General features: G+C 47.9%; 2 protein-coding genes across 2 annotated transcripts in view; one reads left to right on the forward strand and one right to left on the reverse strand.

Moving 5' to 3' along the window:
- Positions 1–6139: 6139 nt before the first annotated feature.
- Positions 6140–14835, forward strand: part of AVPI1 (arginine vasopressin induced 1) — a gene marked incomplete at its 5' end in the record, with an annotated part of 29871 nt that continues 21175 nt past the window's right edge. The window contains 2 exons of the mRNA XM_080641527.1: positions 6140–6270; positions 7198–7331. The remainder of the gene's footprint in view (positions 6271–7197; positions 7332–14835) is intronic.
- On the reverse strand, positions 9711–13971 carry MARVELD1 (MARVEL domain containing 1). The gene is made up of 2 exons (XM_080641525.1): positions 11791–13971; positions 9711–10577 (listed from the first exon to the last, which is right to left on the reverse strand). The coding sequence occupies exon 1, from the start codon at positions 13778–13780 to the stop codon at positions 13259–13261; it is 522 nt and encodes a 173-aa protein (XP_080497651.1). The 5' UTR covers positions 13781–13971; the 3' UTR covers positions 9711–10577; positions 11791–13258.

Below are 14835 nucleotides of genomic sequence, written 5' to 3' on the forward strand. Positions count from 1 at the left end.
GGCTTCCATGATGGCTTCCTCACATGGCAGGCAAGTCGATGCTGGTACTCTCGTGCTGACCAGCTGGCAAGAGGTTTCCGTTCCTCTCCAGCTAAGACTCTCCAGAAGACATCTTCCGTGTCCTCATGACATGGTAGTTGATTTCCCCCTAGTGAGAGATCCAAGAGGATGCAAGGCAGGCAGCCACAGGTCTTCTATGAAATACCCTCAGAAGTCACGCTGTCATTTTCACAATATCCAATTGGTTTCATGAGTGAGGACCGTTCAATGTCCCAATGCGTAATGGGTGGATTATGCAGGAGCATGACTACCAGGAGGTGAGAATAATTGGGGCCATTCTGCAGGCCATCTTGGATGCTGGCTACTAAGTGCTGTCAGCTTGCAATACCCTCCACCTGACTTCCCCCCCCTCACCTTTAGTATCCAGCTGAATGTGAGGGCCTTTGTGAAGCCTACCCCAAACAAGTCCTCATGTCATCCTCTGTGTTTACATAGAACATGTTCCACCTCTATTAAACACCTACCACCTTGCATTTTTGAAAAATATTTTTTTATTGATTTCAGAGAGGAAGGGAGAGGGAGTGAGAGATAGAAACATCAATGATGAGAGAGAACCATTGATTGGCTGCCTTCTGCACACCCCACACTGGAGATGGAACCTGCAACCGAGGCATGTGCCCTGACCTGGAATTGAACTGTGACCTCCTGGTTCATAGGTCAACACTCAACCACTGAACCACACCGGCTGAGCTCGCCTTCCATTTTAATCTATTTCTTGAATGCGATTGTTTCCCCGATTGTGCTCTAGGTTCCTGAGACTTGACATCTTGGCAGCCCCAGTTTCTGCCAAGTATAGAGTCTTGGAATGGTGGCTACTCAATGAATGCTTGCTTTAAAAGAAATGAATAAAACATAAAATAACAAGTTGGTGAGAAACTGGAACCCTTGTGCACTTTGGATGGAATGTAAACGATGCAGCCTCTATAGATACAATATGGCAGATCCTCAAAAAATTAAACATATTAATTAAAAATAAGCATTATCATATAATCTTACAATGTCATTTCTGGGTATACACTCAAAAGAAGTGAAAGCAGGCCCTGGCCGGTTTGGCTCAGTGGATAGAGTGTTGGCCTGCGGACTGAAGGGTCCCAGGTTAGATTCTGGTTAAGGGCATGGACCTTGGTTGCAGGCTCAATCCTCAGTAGGGGGCGTGCAGGAGGCAGTCAATCAATGACCTATCTCTCTTCCTCTCCCTTCCTCTGTAAAAAACAATAAAATATATCTTTTTTAAAAAAGATTATATCACTTACTTTTTTAAAAAATTAAAAGCAGGGTCTCAAAGAAACATTTGTACACCCATATTCATGGCAGCATTATTCACAATAGCCAAAAGGAGGGAGCAACCCAAGTTTCTATTAACAGATGAATGGATAAACAAAATGTGGTAGGTACATGCATACAATGGACTCTTATTCAGCCTTAAAAAGTAAGGAAATTCTGACACGTGCTACAACATGAATGAAACTTGAGGACATTAATATAAGTGAAATAAGCCAGTCACTAAAAGACAAATATTATATGGCTTCACTTATATGAAGTACCTAGACTAGTCAAATTCATAGAGACAGCTAAATAGTCGTTACCAGAGGCTAGAGGGAGGGGGGAATGGGGAGTTAGTGTTTAATGGGTACAGAGTTTCAGTTTTGCAAAATGAGAAGACTTCTGGAAGTGGATGATGGTGATGGTTGCACAATAATATAAACATACCGAATACCTCTGAACTGTGTGTTTAAAAATGGTCCAAAATGGTAAATTTTGCCACAGTTAATTTTTTTTTATTGATTTCAGAGAGGAAGGAAAAGGAAGGAGAGATAGAATCATCAATGATGAGATAGAATCATTGATCGACTGCCTCCTGCATGCCCCCCTCCCCCACTGGGGACTGAGCCTGCAACCCGGGCACGTGCCCTTGACTGGAATCGAACCCAGGACCCTTCAGTCCACAGGCTGATGATCTATCCACTGAACCGAACCAGCTAGGGCACCACAGTTAATTTTTTAATGAAAGAATGATGATGAACGAAGTGTGATATATCTATTCAATGGAATATCATTCACCGTAAAAAGAAAGAAGTATTGATACATGCCACAACATGGATGAACTTTGAAAACATTATTATATGTGAAAGAAACCAGACACATATTGTGTGATTCCATTTCTATGAAAGGTCCAGAATAGACAAATCCATAGAGACAGAAAGTAGATGAGTGGTTGCCAGGGGCTGGGGGAAGGAAAGAATTGGGAGTGATTCGGGTACAGGTTGATGGAAATGCTCTGGGATTGTATAGTTGTGATAGTTGCACAACTTTGTGAAAATACTAAAATCACTGAATTGTACACTTGAAACTGAGAGTTTTTATGTTATGTTGGGTAACTTTTTATGTTAGATGAATTATGGTCAATTTTAAAAAGTAATGATTAATGAAAGAAATATTTGACTGGTATGTGTTTTTAGATTCTCTTTAATATTTGGATTTTCTCTAGTGTTTAAACTTAGTGTGTGAATATATTTGGTGATTAATAACTCACTGCCTTTGCTCTGAAAGTGTTCGGTAAGCACATCTCTATGTTCTTGTACCTGGGAAAGAAGTACTCATGAGCAATGAGTTTTCCGGCTGTGAAACACTGAGTGTCCGACAAACACAGCAAGGAAATGAATGCCTGCAGTCACATTCTTACTCAACAGCTCTTGGCAGCCATGAAAACAGCCATTCATCCAACACGGGCACACAAGGAGCCTTGCAGAGCGAGGCCATGAAAACCTCAGCATTGAAACCTTGTGGCTTCCTTCCCATGACAGAGGGTTAACCGTCCACCGAAAGTCCTGTTTCCCCTTCCATAGTATAAAGTTGTAGTTGGGCAGCAGATGCTCAGGCAGGGACTCCACTTCCCAGCCCCCTCGCATGTAGATCAGGTCATGTGACTCCCCAAAAGAAATGAATGAAAGTAATGTCACTTTTAGAACAAGGCATTAAAAGTTGGAAACCTGCCCTAATCGGTTTGGCTCAGTGGATAGAGCATCAGCCTGCGGATTCAAGGGTCCCAGGTTCGATTCCGGTCAAGGGAATGTACCTTGGTTGTGGGCGCATCCCCAGTGGGGAGAGTGCAGGAGGCAGCTGATTGATGTTTCTAACTCTCTATCCCTCTACCTTCCTCTCTGTAAAAAATCAATAAAATATTTTTTAAAAAAAGTTAGAAACCTCCTCCTCCCTCCCTTCTTCCAAATGACAGCTCAATGTAGAGGGGATGTTTGGGCTACAAAGTAAAAGAAGTCCAAGTCCCTAAGACATCACATGGTGGAAAGCCTTCCACTAACTGGAATATCCACAATGCACAATTACATGAGGAAGAAATAGATTTGTACATGAACAACAAGTAGATTTTCCTTATACTTAAGCTACTGAAATGTTGGGGTATATCTGTTACAGCAGCTAAACATCAATATTCATTCATTGCACTGAGTAACTATTTATTATATGCCTTTCATAGCAATATACAGATGAATTCTGAAATTCTTTCCCAAAAAAGGTTCTAATTCTAAATTGGAGAACTGGGTGGGAGACTTAATGGGTCAAAAAACTTGTATAACTATGCCATGAGTGGAAGGACAGTAGGTAACCCATCAAAAAACAACAACAACAACAACAAAAAGAATAGCTCAATTACCATTAAAGACATGAAAAGAATTAACAAAAACTTCTTAAAAAGTATCAGACCCAGATTATTTTGTGAACAAATTTTATCAAACCATCAATAAATTATATAGTTAATCTATTCCAAAGAATAGAAAATGTCCCAATTAATTCTATGAGTCCAGAATTACCATCCTTGATACAAATGCTGGGCAAGAGCACACACACAAAAAGAAATTTCATCTGGAACTTAGTCAAGTTAAAAAGGAGACACCTACCACAGGACTGAGCTATTCCACTGCTAGGTATTTACCCAAGAGATATGAAAGCGTATGTCCGCACAAGGACTTGTACATGAATGTTTATAGCAGCTTTATTTGCAAAATAACTAAAACCTGAAACCATAAACATGTCCATCAATGATAAATGGATAAACAAATTATAGTATAACCATACAATGGAATAATACTCAGTGATAAAAATGAATGAATTATTGTTACCACAATATCATGAATGGATCTCAAAATAATTGAGTAAAAGAAAGCCAGACACCACCCCTCCCCATTAAAAAAAAAAGCACATATTGTACATTCTACTTAAATAAACTAATTTAGGATGCAGATCAGTGGTTGCCTGGGGTAGGAAGATGAGGGGAAAAGAGAGAAATTACAAAGGAGCATAGGGAAGCTTGGAGGCATCATAGACATGTTCACTGTTCTAACTGTGGTGATGGTTTCACCAGTGTATACATATGTCAAAACTCACCAACGTGTACATTTAAACTATGTGCAGTTTAACATACATCAAGTGTACCCTAATAACTGTTGTTTTTAATCCTCATCTGAGGATGTTTTTTTCATTGATTTTTAGAAAGAAAGAAAGAAAGAAAGAAAGAAAGAAAGAAAGAAAGAGAAATGTCAGTGTCAGAGAAACACATCAATTGGCTGCCTCCTGCAGGAGCCCCAATCAGGTCCCAGGTCCAGGAGGAGCCTGCAACCGAGGGACGTGCCCTTGACTAGAATTGAACCCGAGACCCTTCAGTCCAACACTCTATCCACTGAGCCAAACCAGCTAGGGCGTAATTGTTGTTTTTTTAAAGGACAATCAAGGCAATCATTTCATCTTTCTGAAACTCATCTATTAAATACAGTTATTATCTACATTGTTTATCTGTTCATATGAGGATGTCATGAAATAATGAACGTAAAAATATTTTGCAAACTCTGAATACAAGAGGTAGGGACACTGTGTAATCTTTATTACTATTAATGCCATTATCAACAATAATTTAGTCATTAATATGATCAGTATCACAGTCACTACAAAAAGATACCATCACCTTGGTCTTCTAGTACCTGCATTAAGATCACTGAGCTAGTTCATCTATTTAACGTAAAAGAAAAAACATCATCAACAAACGACAAGTGCTGGCGAGGATGTGGAGAAAAAGGAACCCTCATGCACTGCTGGTGGGAATAAAGACTGGTGCAGCCACTGTGGAAAACAGTATGGAGTTTCCTCAAAAAAATTAAAAATGGGACTCCCATTTGACCCAGTAATCCCACTTCTAGGAATATATCCCACGAAATCAGAAACACCAATCAGAAAGGATGTATGCACCCCTATGTTCATAGCAGCACAATTTACAATAGCTAAGATGTGGAAACAGCCTAAGTGTCCATCAGCAGATGAGTGGATTAGAAAACTGTGATACATCTACACAATGGAATACTATGCTGCTGTGAAAAAGAAGGAACTCTTACCATTTGCAACAGCATGGATAGACCTGGAGAGCATTATGCTAAGTGAATAAGCCAGTCAGAGAAAGATAAATATCACATGATCTCACTCATTTGTGGAATATCATGAGCAACATAAACAGATGAACAAAAATAGAGCCAGAAGCATCAAACAGACCGTTCAACCTAAGAGGGAAGGCAGGGGTGGGAGGTAAGAGATCAACCAGAGGACTCATATGCATGCCTATGAGCATAACCAATGGACACAGACAGGGCGGGGGTGAGGGCATATGCTGGAGGATGGGAGCAACCGGGGAGAGGTCAATGGGGGGGAAAAGGAGACTTATGTAATACTTTAAATACATAAATACAATAAAGAATTTAAATTAAAAAGAAAAGGAAAGAAAAAACAAACCCAGCAAGTTCACCGGTTCCTAGGGACAGCCGGGAGGAAAAGGTGACCTGTAACACAGTTTACCAGGGAAGTGAGGAAAGACATGTTGTGAAATGCCCAAATACGCAACGGTTAGGGAAGCCAAGCACACTCCTGTTCCTGTAAATGCCCCCTGTGCCTGGACAAATTTTAGTTTGAATGCAATCATGGAAGATCCTGCAAACATGTAATGAGGGGAGTCTGTGAACGTCCACTACTGACATCCGAGAACTTGTGGTCAGTTCATCTCTCCAGATGGACAGGAACCCTGGGAACAAGACGAACAGTGAGTTCTCCCAGGCTGAACGCAGGTACAGTCCGGGGACTGCCAACGGAATAAAAGGAGGGTAAAGAAGGACCTTGGATTCTTAGATTCTATAGAGAAGAAGGTTCGACCTTCAGGTAGGTAACAATAATTTTTAACACTTCTGTGCCATCTTTTCAAGAAAGCTCAAGTCCAGACACAAGAAAGAACAGTAGAGGGATCCGTCCAGGGTGAGACTGTCATTCCCCAGGTGGGGAGAGAGCCAGGAGAGAAAGGAATGAACAAGTATGAGCACTTGCTATAGCTCAGGCTCCGCGTCTTACAAACACTGTCTTATGAAGTCCTCCCAACAGCCTTGTGCTGCTGAGAGTGAGCTGCACTGACGCATTGCCAGACACTCTGCTCTGTGTCCATGGCCTCATTCAGCCCTTTCAACAGCCCCATGAGGTAGGTACTAGCATTATCCCCATTTAGTGGGTGATGAAGCTGAGACACAAAGAGCTTCAGTAAATTGCCTAACACCAGACAACTAGGGAGAGATTTAGGCTCACCTCTGACCTCACAGGGTGAGCTCACCCAACAATTAGGGCCAGTCATGTGAACTGCCTAGGGGACACAGAAAGAGACAGCAGAGTACAGGACAGGCTGAGCAGTTAGGTATCCAGAAGGTCGGGGTCCATACCTCTGGCACTGGGCCTTGAGAGGGAGGAGTGTTGGGGGGAGGGGTACTCTTGCAAGTCCTTCTAACATCTGGCAGACAGAAGGGGACTGTCTCCAGGGACTAGGAGAATGACCTCAGCACAGTGAGCTGATTAAACATAAAGGTAACGATCCGATTTCATTGTAAACTGGGAAGAAAGAAGCTGATGTAATTCAGATTTGTAATAACTTTCTCTACGGTCTTCCCTTCCTGCCTTCGCTCAAGATATAACGATCACAAAGCCCAGCGTAGGTCTGGGTGGAGACTTTGGATAGCTGGGAGAAACCGTTTATCTGCTGGGCCATCTTCAGAAACAGCATGTTGTGGTAACACCCTGAGTTTGCATCTTGTTTCTGTCACATAGTGCCCTGCGCAGATCAAGTGCCCGAGCCTGTCTGCACGTCTGTTCAATGGGGGCATTTAATACTTCAGGGGCTCGTGTGGATGATCAGAGATGTTACATAAGGTATCCATCACGTTCTTGGCTCACTTCATGAGGTTAGTTCCCTTTCTCCTCTCTTCCCAGCCTGGGCGTCAGAGCGCCCCCTTTAGGAAGATAGAAGTAAGGAGAACCCGCATCCCTCCCTAGGGAGAGGCAGGTATGAAGCCAGAGGGACTTGCTTTCCCTCACCTCGGTGCTGGGGAAGGAAATTCTGTCTTGGTGCCTGCAAGATCCCAAACAGCCATCAGTTCAAAGGAAGGATCATGGAACAGGGTGAACAAAGGGGCTTTCAGATTCGGAGCCAGACTGCCATTTCCACAGGCTGATGAGGTTGGTGTGCTGGCTCACACACGCCTGCTGCCCAGGCTCCCTCCCTTCCTCCCTGCTCTTGGCTGTGTGGGGGTACAGTGAGCACCGACCTGGGCTGGGCAAGCCACTTCACCGCCGAAGCCTATTGCCTCGTCGGTATACAAGGACTCTCATTTTAAGGGTTTGACTATGATTCCTATCGGAAGCAGCCAAGGAAGTAAAGTTAACCGAAGTGAGAAAGTTAGAATGGGTCCAGAAAGGCCACAAAATTCCTACAGCCCCTGACTATTCATATGGACATTTAGAAAGGGTAAAGTATATTATTGTATTTATCGAACATATCCAAAGGGTTAGAACTATGTTATTGCCATAAGAGAAAATTGTAGAAGAATCTGAATGTACATAGGGAAATGTGTGTGCATTTGACTAGTTAAAAAATTAAGGAAGGAGAGTTAATGGTTAACAGTGGTTTATCTCCAGGGCATGAGATTAGGATGATCAAGTGTCTTCTCTTTTTACTTTGTATACTTCTGAACAGTTTAACTTTTGAATGGGTATATATTGCTATTATATTATACTAAATATATACTGGTATTTATTTTACACTTAACTTCCATTACAAACAAAATGATAAAAACATAGTTAACCAGACCTTTCTCTCTTATATCCCTGCTCTTTCTTTATATCCCTGAAAATATTGTTTTAACCCTCCTTCCTCACCATCAATGATCCCACTCCCATCCCTAGACAAGCAGGAAATATAATAGACATAAATGAGCAAATCCCTTGTATTCCTCAGACTCAAATGGTCTCAATGATGTCCCTGAGTAGTATCTTCCTACAGTGTGCCCAGCATTAAACAGGAAATGTCAGATTAACCATTCCTGAACACCTGCTCTCCGGGTGGGGAAAACAAACTCCACCTAAATGTCAGAGCCTGCCAGAGGACCACAAGGGCTTAGCCACCGGCAGCTGAAGGTGAAAACATCTACCTTCCAGCCCCAGTCCTGCCACTGCTTGTGTGACCATGGATAAGGCCCTTCTCCCCTCTGGGGCTCCACTTTCCCTACCGAATGGGAGCATCAGTGCCAACTTCTAAGACTGTTGACAAGATCATGTAAGGTCATGCAAGTAGAAGCACATTTTCAATTGCAAAATATGCCACCGAGATAAAATAGAGCAGAGAACTTAACAGCCTTTGCAGAGAGGGAGGCCACTTTTCATTGGAGTGAAATCCATAAATAGACACAGAGAGGAAAAAGGAGTAAGGAAGGGTCCTTGGAAGCTGGTGGTATTTTCCTCCACCCTGGAAACCCAAACCACGAAGAGGAGGGTGTGTGTGCGCGTGTGTGTGTGTGTGTGTGTGTGTGTGTGTGTGTGGTATGTTGGGAGGGTGCTTTGAAAGAGTGGGTGTGGAGCACACACAACATCAAATCCCTGCCTGGAGCTATTCAGTGTGTTTTGAACTCTGTCAGTAGAATCCTGTTTCCCGGCTGCAGACTTCAGACCCGGGCCACAGGAGGGAAGAGCCAGCAAGGAAGCCTGTTAACTGCCCTCCCACCCTTTCCAGGGCATCTTAGTCAGCACGCTGTGGCTACAGGCAGGGGAAAGAGGTAGGGGTGTCCAGGAGCCAACACCAGAGCAGGCACCGTGCTCTGCACAAAAGAACCAGAGCCTGGGCTCCAAGAGATCCTCTTCTACCCCTACTCAACTCTGTGACTTCAGGCAAGTTGCCACCCCATCCTGGGGCTCATCTCCCCTTCTGTAAAATGAGGGGGTTAAGCAACAGGACCCTTCTGGCTCCATGACCATGGTCATTCTGTGCCTACCCACCAGGCAATGAAGCTTCCCAATCAGAGGGCCTATTGAGAGCTGGGAAAGGTCCCTAAAATTCCCTCTAGCTTCAGTCAGGGACAGACACAGGCAGTTTTCCCCCGCTCTGGTTCCTGTGTCTTGCCCCAAATGCACTGAAAATTGGTGAACTCATTTTCCTTTCCTGTCCAGGAGAGGGAACCCAGGAAGGCAGATAACAGGGCGGTGTGGTGTAATGAGAACGTGGAGGGAGGCAGGGGGCCTGGCACAGAGGGTTACTGCTGGGGGCCAGGAGAGAAGACACACACACAAGATCAGACAAACCAAACTTTATTCAGAAAAGCATATTAGTAATCACCACTGGACTTTTAAATGAGGCACATTGATCCCCTCTCCCTACCAGCCCTCAGCCCTCCCATTTCCATCCTTTCTTTTGACCATTGTGGAATGCTGGAAAAATCCTCTCCTGGGTCTGCAAGTGGTCCTAGACTATGGGCTGGAGCAGCCCACAGTGGTCTTGGACTAGACTGAGTCCTGGAGTCCAGAGAGAGAGAGAAGCCAGAGACTGCCTCCAGTATCCAAACATTCTGGGCCAGATCAGGTGGCCATTCCTATGGCACAGGGCCACAAGGGGGAGGAGAGGATGTGGGGCCATATTACACACCCTTCTCACATCTGGAGAAGCAGCGGGAGGCCAAGCACAAGGCACATCTAGAAGAGCCAGTGAAATGTTTCAGGCACATCTGGGTGGATAAGGTACCAGGAAGGCCAAGGAGAAATCTGCTCCTGAGTAAGGTCACTGGACCACAGACAGAGCACCATGGGCTGGGGGGGACTAAGAACGCATCCTCAGGGGTCTGGATCTGAGCTGAGGATGCAGCTTAGATGGTGGTCTAAGAAAAGAGAAAAGGAACAAAAGCTGGAGCCAAAACCCGTTGCTTAGGGTACAGAGGCACACGGCTCAGTTCCAGATGTTTGGAATATTGTGCCCAAGTCACAGCACTCAGGATTTCTCTTATGTTGAGGCAAAAATGAATCTTCATCACCCATCTTGGTCTTTCCATTGGATGGTGTTGACAGAAAGCGGCTGGGCAGAGGTCCTTCCCTCCCCCGCTGTGAAACCCTGTGTTGACACAGGCCAGGATCCCTGGGAATCTCCACGGCCCCTGCAACACAGAAACCTGCAACAGAAGAACCAAGGTCACTGGGTCTCCGAGGCACGCCCAAGTATCCCAGCAAAGCCCAGGCTCTGGCTGGCACCAGCGGTGGGAGCTGAGGCACCAGTTACCCTGCCTGGAGTATGGCAGCAGCATGCCAGCCTCACTGAGACACTGAAGGGCTCAGTGGTCTGGGATTTCCCAGCGGAGAGAAAACAAAGATAACCAATTTGAATAGGAACAGAGTTTAGTTTTACAAGATGAAGTTCCGGATATGGATGGTTGTGAAGGTTGACAACAATGTGGATGTACTTAGTGTTACAGAACTGTCCACTCAAAATGGTTAATTTTGTTATGTATATTTTATCACAATTTAAGTGATTTTTAAAATAACCATGTGAACAGTATCTAACATGAATTGACCCCTTACTATATATAAGCCTGGCTGTGAAGAGGCCAAACTGCCAGAGTTCAAGACCTAGCTCCACCTAGGAGGTTCTGGGCAAGTTACTCAACCTCTCTGTGACTCATATTCCTTATATGGAATATATATATATATATATATATAAAAGCCTAATATGCAAAGTGTCCCCTCAGGAGTTCGACCCACTGGGAGTTCAACCGCTTGCTATGATGTGTGCTGACCACCAGGGGGCAGTGTGGAATGAAGGAAGGCCTGGCCAGTAGCTGGCAGCCGGGGAAGGGAGGCCTCAGCTGCCAGCAGGCAGCTGCTAGGGACCCCACCCATGCACGAATTTCATGCACTGGGCCTCTAGTGAGGAAATAATAATAGAACCCTCTTCAGTAGGGTTGTTGAGAGGATGAAATGACTACATCTAGTGCTTTGAGCAGTGCCAGGCACACAGAGGGCTAGATAAATGCTATGGTGACCAAGTAAAGCTTACAGAAGTGCCCTACCACCCAGATCTTCACAACTACAACAGAGAAGTCTAACACCTCCCCACCTAAGCCTTACAAACATGCTCACAAAGACACATTCTGGCCTCCCCTATTCTAGTTTCTAATCCAGAGAGTGGCAATTTTTTCCCCCCGCAAAGACCAGACCTTTGAAGGTTTTAGCAAAAAGTTTGAATTATCACAATTCTCTGGACATGTGGTTATTAATGTCACCCTTCCAACTTGCTCTCCGAATAAAAACCTCTAACTTTTAGAAAAAGAGTTCTGTATTTTTATTCGAAGGCCTTTAACCCCTCCAGTAAACAAAGAAGTGTCATACCTTCCTGAGGCTGGGCCAGCTGTACCCCCAGCTCGAGAGCTTTCTCCTCTCCTTGGTGAGTGTGACCGCTGTCACAGTCAAAGCCAGGATCTCTTGCAGGTGTCATTCCTTTTGACTGGAAAACCATCTGGATAACTTTGGCTTCATTTCCCAAACAATGTAAAGGAATGTTCACATCCACCAGTTCCCAGGCCTCTCCCTGGCCTGTCAAGGAGCAGCTATTTTCCCTCATGGGCTGGGCCCTCCCTCTGCTAGAGAAAGTCCCTGGGAAACATGGAGCACCCCAAATCTTCAAAAAGACCAATGGGTTGGGCCCCCTAGGGAGAAATGAAAGCCAGGACTGCAGGGAACCTTAGGTGGCAAAATCTGATCCATGCCCAGGGGCAACAAACACTTCTTATTGTCTGGTTTTACAGCAGGACTTCTCAGAGCCTTTGATATGCTAGTGACTCTCCAAGAAGGGGGGACAGCACCTTTGACAAACCCATTCAGCCTGGAAACCCTCTTTTAGAGGGTAACTTCCTGAGCCAGGATCCCAGGGAACACCACTGTTTTAATGCAAACAGCGCTGGAAGGGGAGTTGGGAGACAAGGTTCTAATGTTATTCTGGCTTTTCTTACAAGCAAGCTCTAGGGCTCCGTCTGTAAAACTGAATGGAGCTCACCCTAACATTCTCCTGGCGGTCGTGTGGGATCCCTAATGCAAAAAGGTATTGGGAGGTGGGAGTGGAGCAGAGGCCTGGGAGGGCAAGGCTGGGAAAGCTAGTGTGCGTTTGGGTCTGGCCTCCGTGAACCGAGAGGACAAAGGCGAGCAGACAGAGGCAAGACGACAGCCCACAGGCCCTGACCATCCATCCTCACCTTTGGAGATAGGCCCCACCCCAAGACATCACAGCACCGAGGGTAGGACTGCGCGGGATGTCCGAAAAATCCCAAACTAAAACCAAACTCGTCGCTCATCCCGGGACCAGTGGCGGCCTGTCTCAAGCTCTGCCCGCGGCTGCATGCCTGCCTTTCACAGCACTCAAGGCTGGAAGAGGGCCCAGGGAAAGGGGGTGCTCTTCCCAGCGCGGGGCGGCAGGAAGGGGGCAGGGGCGCAGCCAGAAGACTGGCAACAATTTGGGAGCCTCCGCCGGATCTACGCGGCGCCTGTCCACGTCTCGCTGCCAGCGGGGAAGGGGAAGAGGAACCGCGAGGTCTCTCCTTGGGAGGGGAATGAGAGTGCGCGTCCGCCCTGCGGATGTAGCCCTGCTCGGGCCCCTGGAGACTGCGCATCCCAGCAGTGGTCCGGACTCTGGGCGGTGGCGCTGCCGTCGGGCGGGAACTGCGTGTCTGGGTGTCCGGGTGCCTGGGCGCGGGCGGCGGCGGGAACGCAGCGCGAGGGAGGGTGCCAGGGCGCACAGGCGCGGGCGGCAGGAAGGGCTGGGGCGCTGGTCTCCTCAGGGTCCCCCGCCCCGCAGCGGGGCGTCTCACGCCACCTCCTGCTCGCCCTGGTAGCGGCGGCAGCAGCTGTAGAGCGCCGAGAGCAGGTAGAGGCTCAGGCAGAGGCCACCGCAGACGGCGGCGGCCAGGAAGGCGTGGTAGGCGCAGGGCATCTGGTAATTCTTGAGGTTGCAGTAGCTGTGCCTCTGTGTCTGGTCGATCATGATGGCTGTCGCGGCGCCATAGAGCGCAGCCGCCAGCAGGTCGTGCGCCACGTTGACCACGAGCCAGCGCGAGCCCAGCACGGGCACCAGCTCGTGCTTGCCCAGCAGCGTGAGGAAGTAGAGGCCCAGGGTCAGCAGCCAGAAGAGCACAGACACGAAGAGCGCGAAGTGCACGGGCCCCTGGTACCTGCTGGTGGCGATGGTGATCCAGAAGGAGGCGCCGGCCAGCAGCTGCAGCACCCGCAGCACGCCCAGCGGCCCGCGCAGGAAGGCCCGCTGCAGCCGCACCGAACTGCGGGCCGTGCGCGCCTGGGGCGGCGGCTGGCGCGGGGGCGGCGGGAGCATGGCCCCCGAGCGCGGTGGCGGCGGCGGCGGCGCCCCGAGTAGCGGAATGGCGGCGCCTTGTTCACGCGGGAGGCTCGGCCGACGTGCCCGCTGCGCCTGCCGCGGCCTCCTCGCTCACTCCTAGTCCTCGGCCCTTTCTCCTGCTCCCACCCTTCCTCCCCTCTCTCCTCCTCTCAGCCCTCCTCTCATTCTCTCTCCCTCTCTCCACCCCTCCTACCCCCCTTTCCCTTCTCCTCCCCGGTCTCCACCCCCAATCGCTCCTCCCGGCTTCCTGCCATCTCTTTCGGCCTCGCTCACCACCCTGGGGCCACCCTTTCCCGCAGGCGCCGGACTCGCAGCTCGGAATCCTTAGTCCTCGGGGCACCCGCACCCCCCAGCCAACCGCGGGCCCTCAGCTCCATCCAGCTTGGTCGAAGTTTGCCACATCCGGGCCGCCCTGCCTCACGGCTCCCGTCCAGCCTTGGAGGGGAAAGCTGTTTTCTTTCTCCTTCCTCCTATTTTAGCGCCCACCGAGGCCTCCGGGCCCTTTCTTGGCGCTGGAGGAGAGCAGTGCTGATCTTGAACTGACATCTGTTCTCACCTGGTCATCAGTGGTATCCTGCCAGTGCCTACCTCAAACCTACCCTGTCCAAAGCTGGGCTCAGACTTTGTCTCAGCCCTCCAAGTTCTCCATGTCAGAGAAAGGGACCATCACCCACCGCAGGCCACACTGACCCTCCCACATGCCACAAAGCGAAGTCCAATTGTTATAGACAGACATGAGCGGAGCAAGGAGGATGGGCCAGGTTCAGGAGGTCACCAGGGCAGAAAGCACGGGGTGCCTAGCAAGGGGCAGAACTGGGAAAACAAGAACCTCCTCCCCAGTGTAACCTTTCCTGCCCTGGCATAGCGCTGCTCCTGCAGTTTAGACCCCTGACCTTTTCCTCCCTAAAGAGAACATCTAGGCCTCAGCTGTATTTCAGCTCCAGGCCCAGAAAAGCAGCAAAACTAGACAAGTGAAGCCATGGCTGCCTTACGACCAGCTGCATTGACTAATGACCCCCAACCCTGGCCCC

Source organism: Plecotus auritus, assembly GCF_963455305.1.
Source record: "Plecotus auritus genome assembly, chromosome: 9".
NCBI lineage: Eukaryota > Metazoa > Chordata > Mammalia > Chiroptera > Vespertilionidae > Plecotus > Plecotus auritus.

What these genes read in the sequence shown, in the direction of transcription:
- MARVELD1 (XM_080641525.1), bottom strand. Translation starts at nt 13,780, where the DNA reads ATGCTCCCGCCGCCCCCGCGCCAGCCGCCGCCCCAGGCGCGCACGGCC.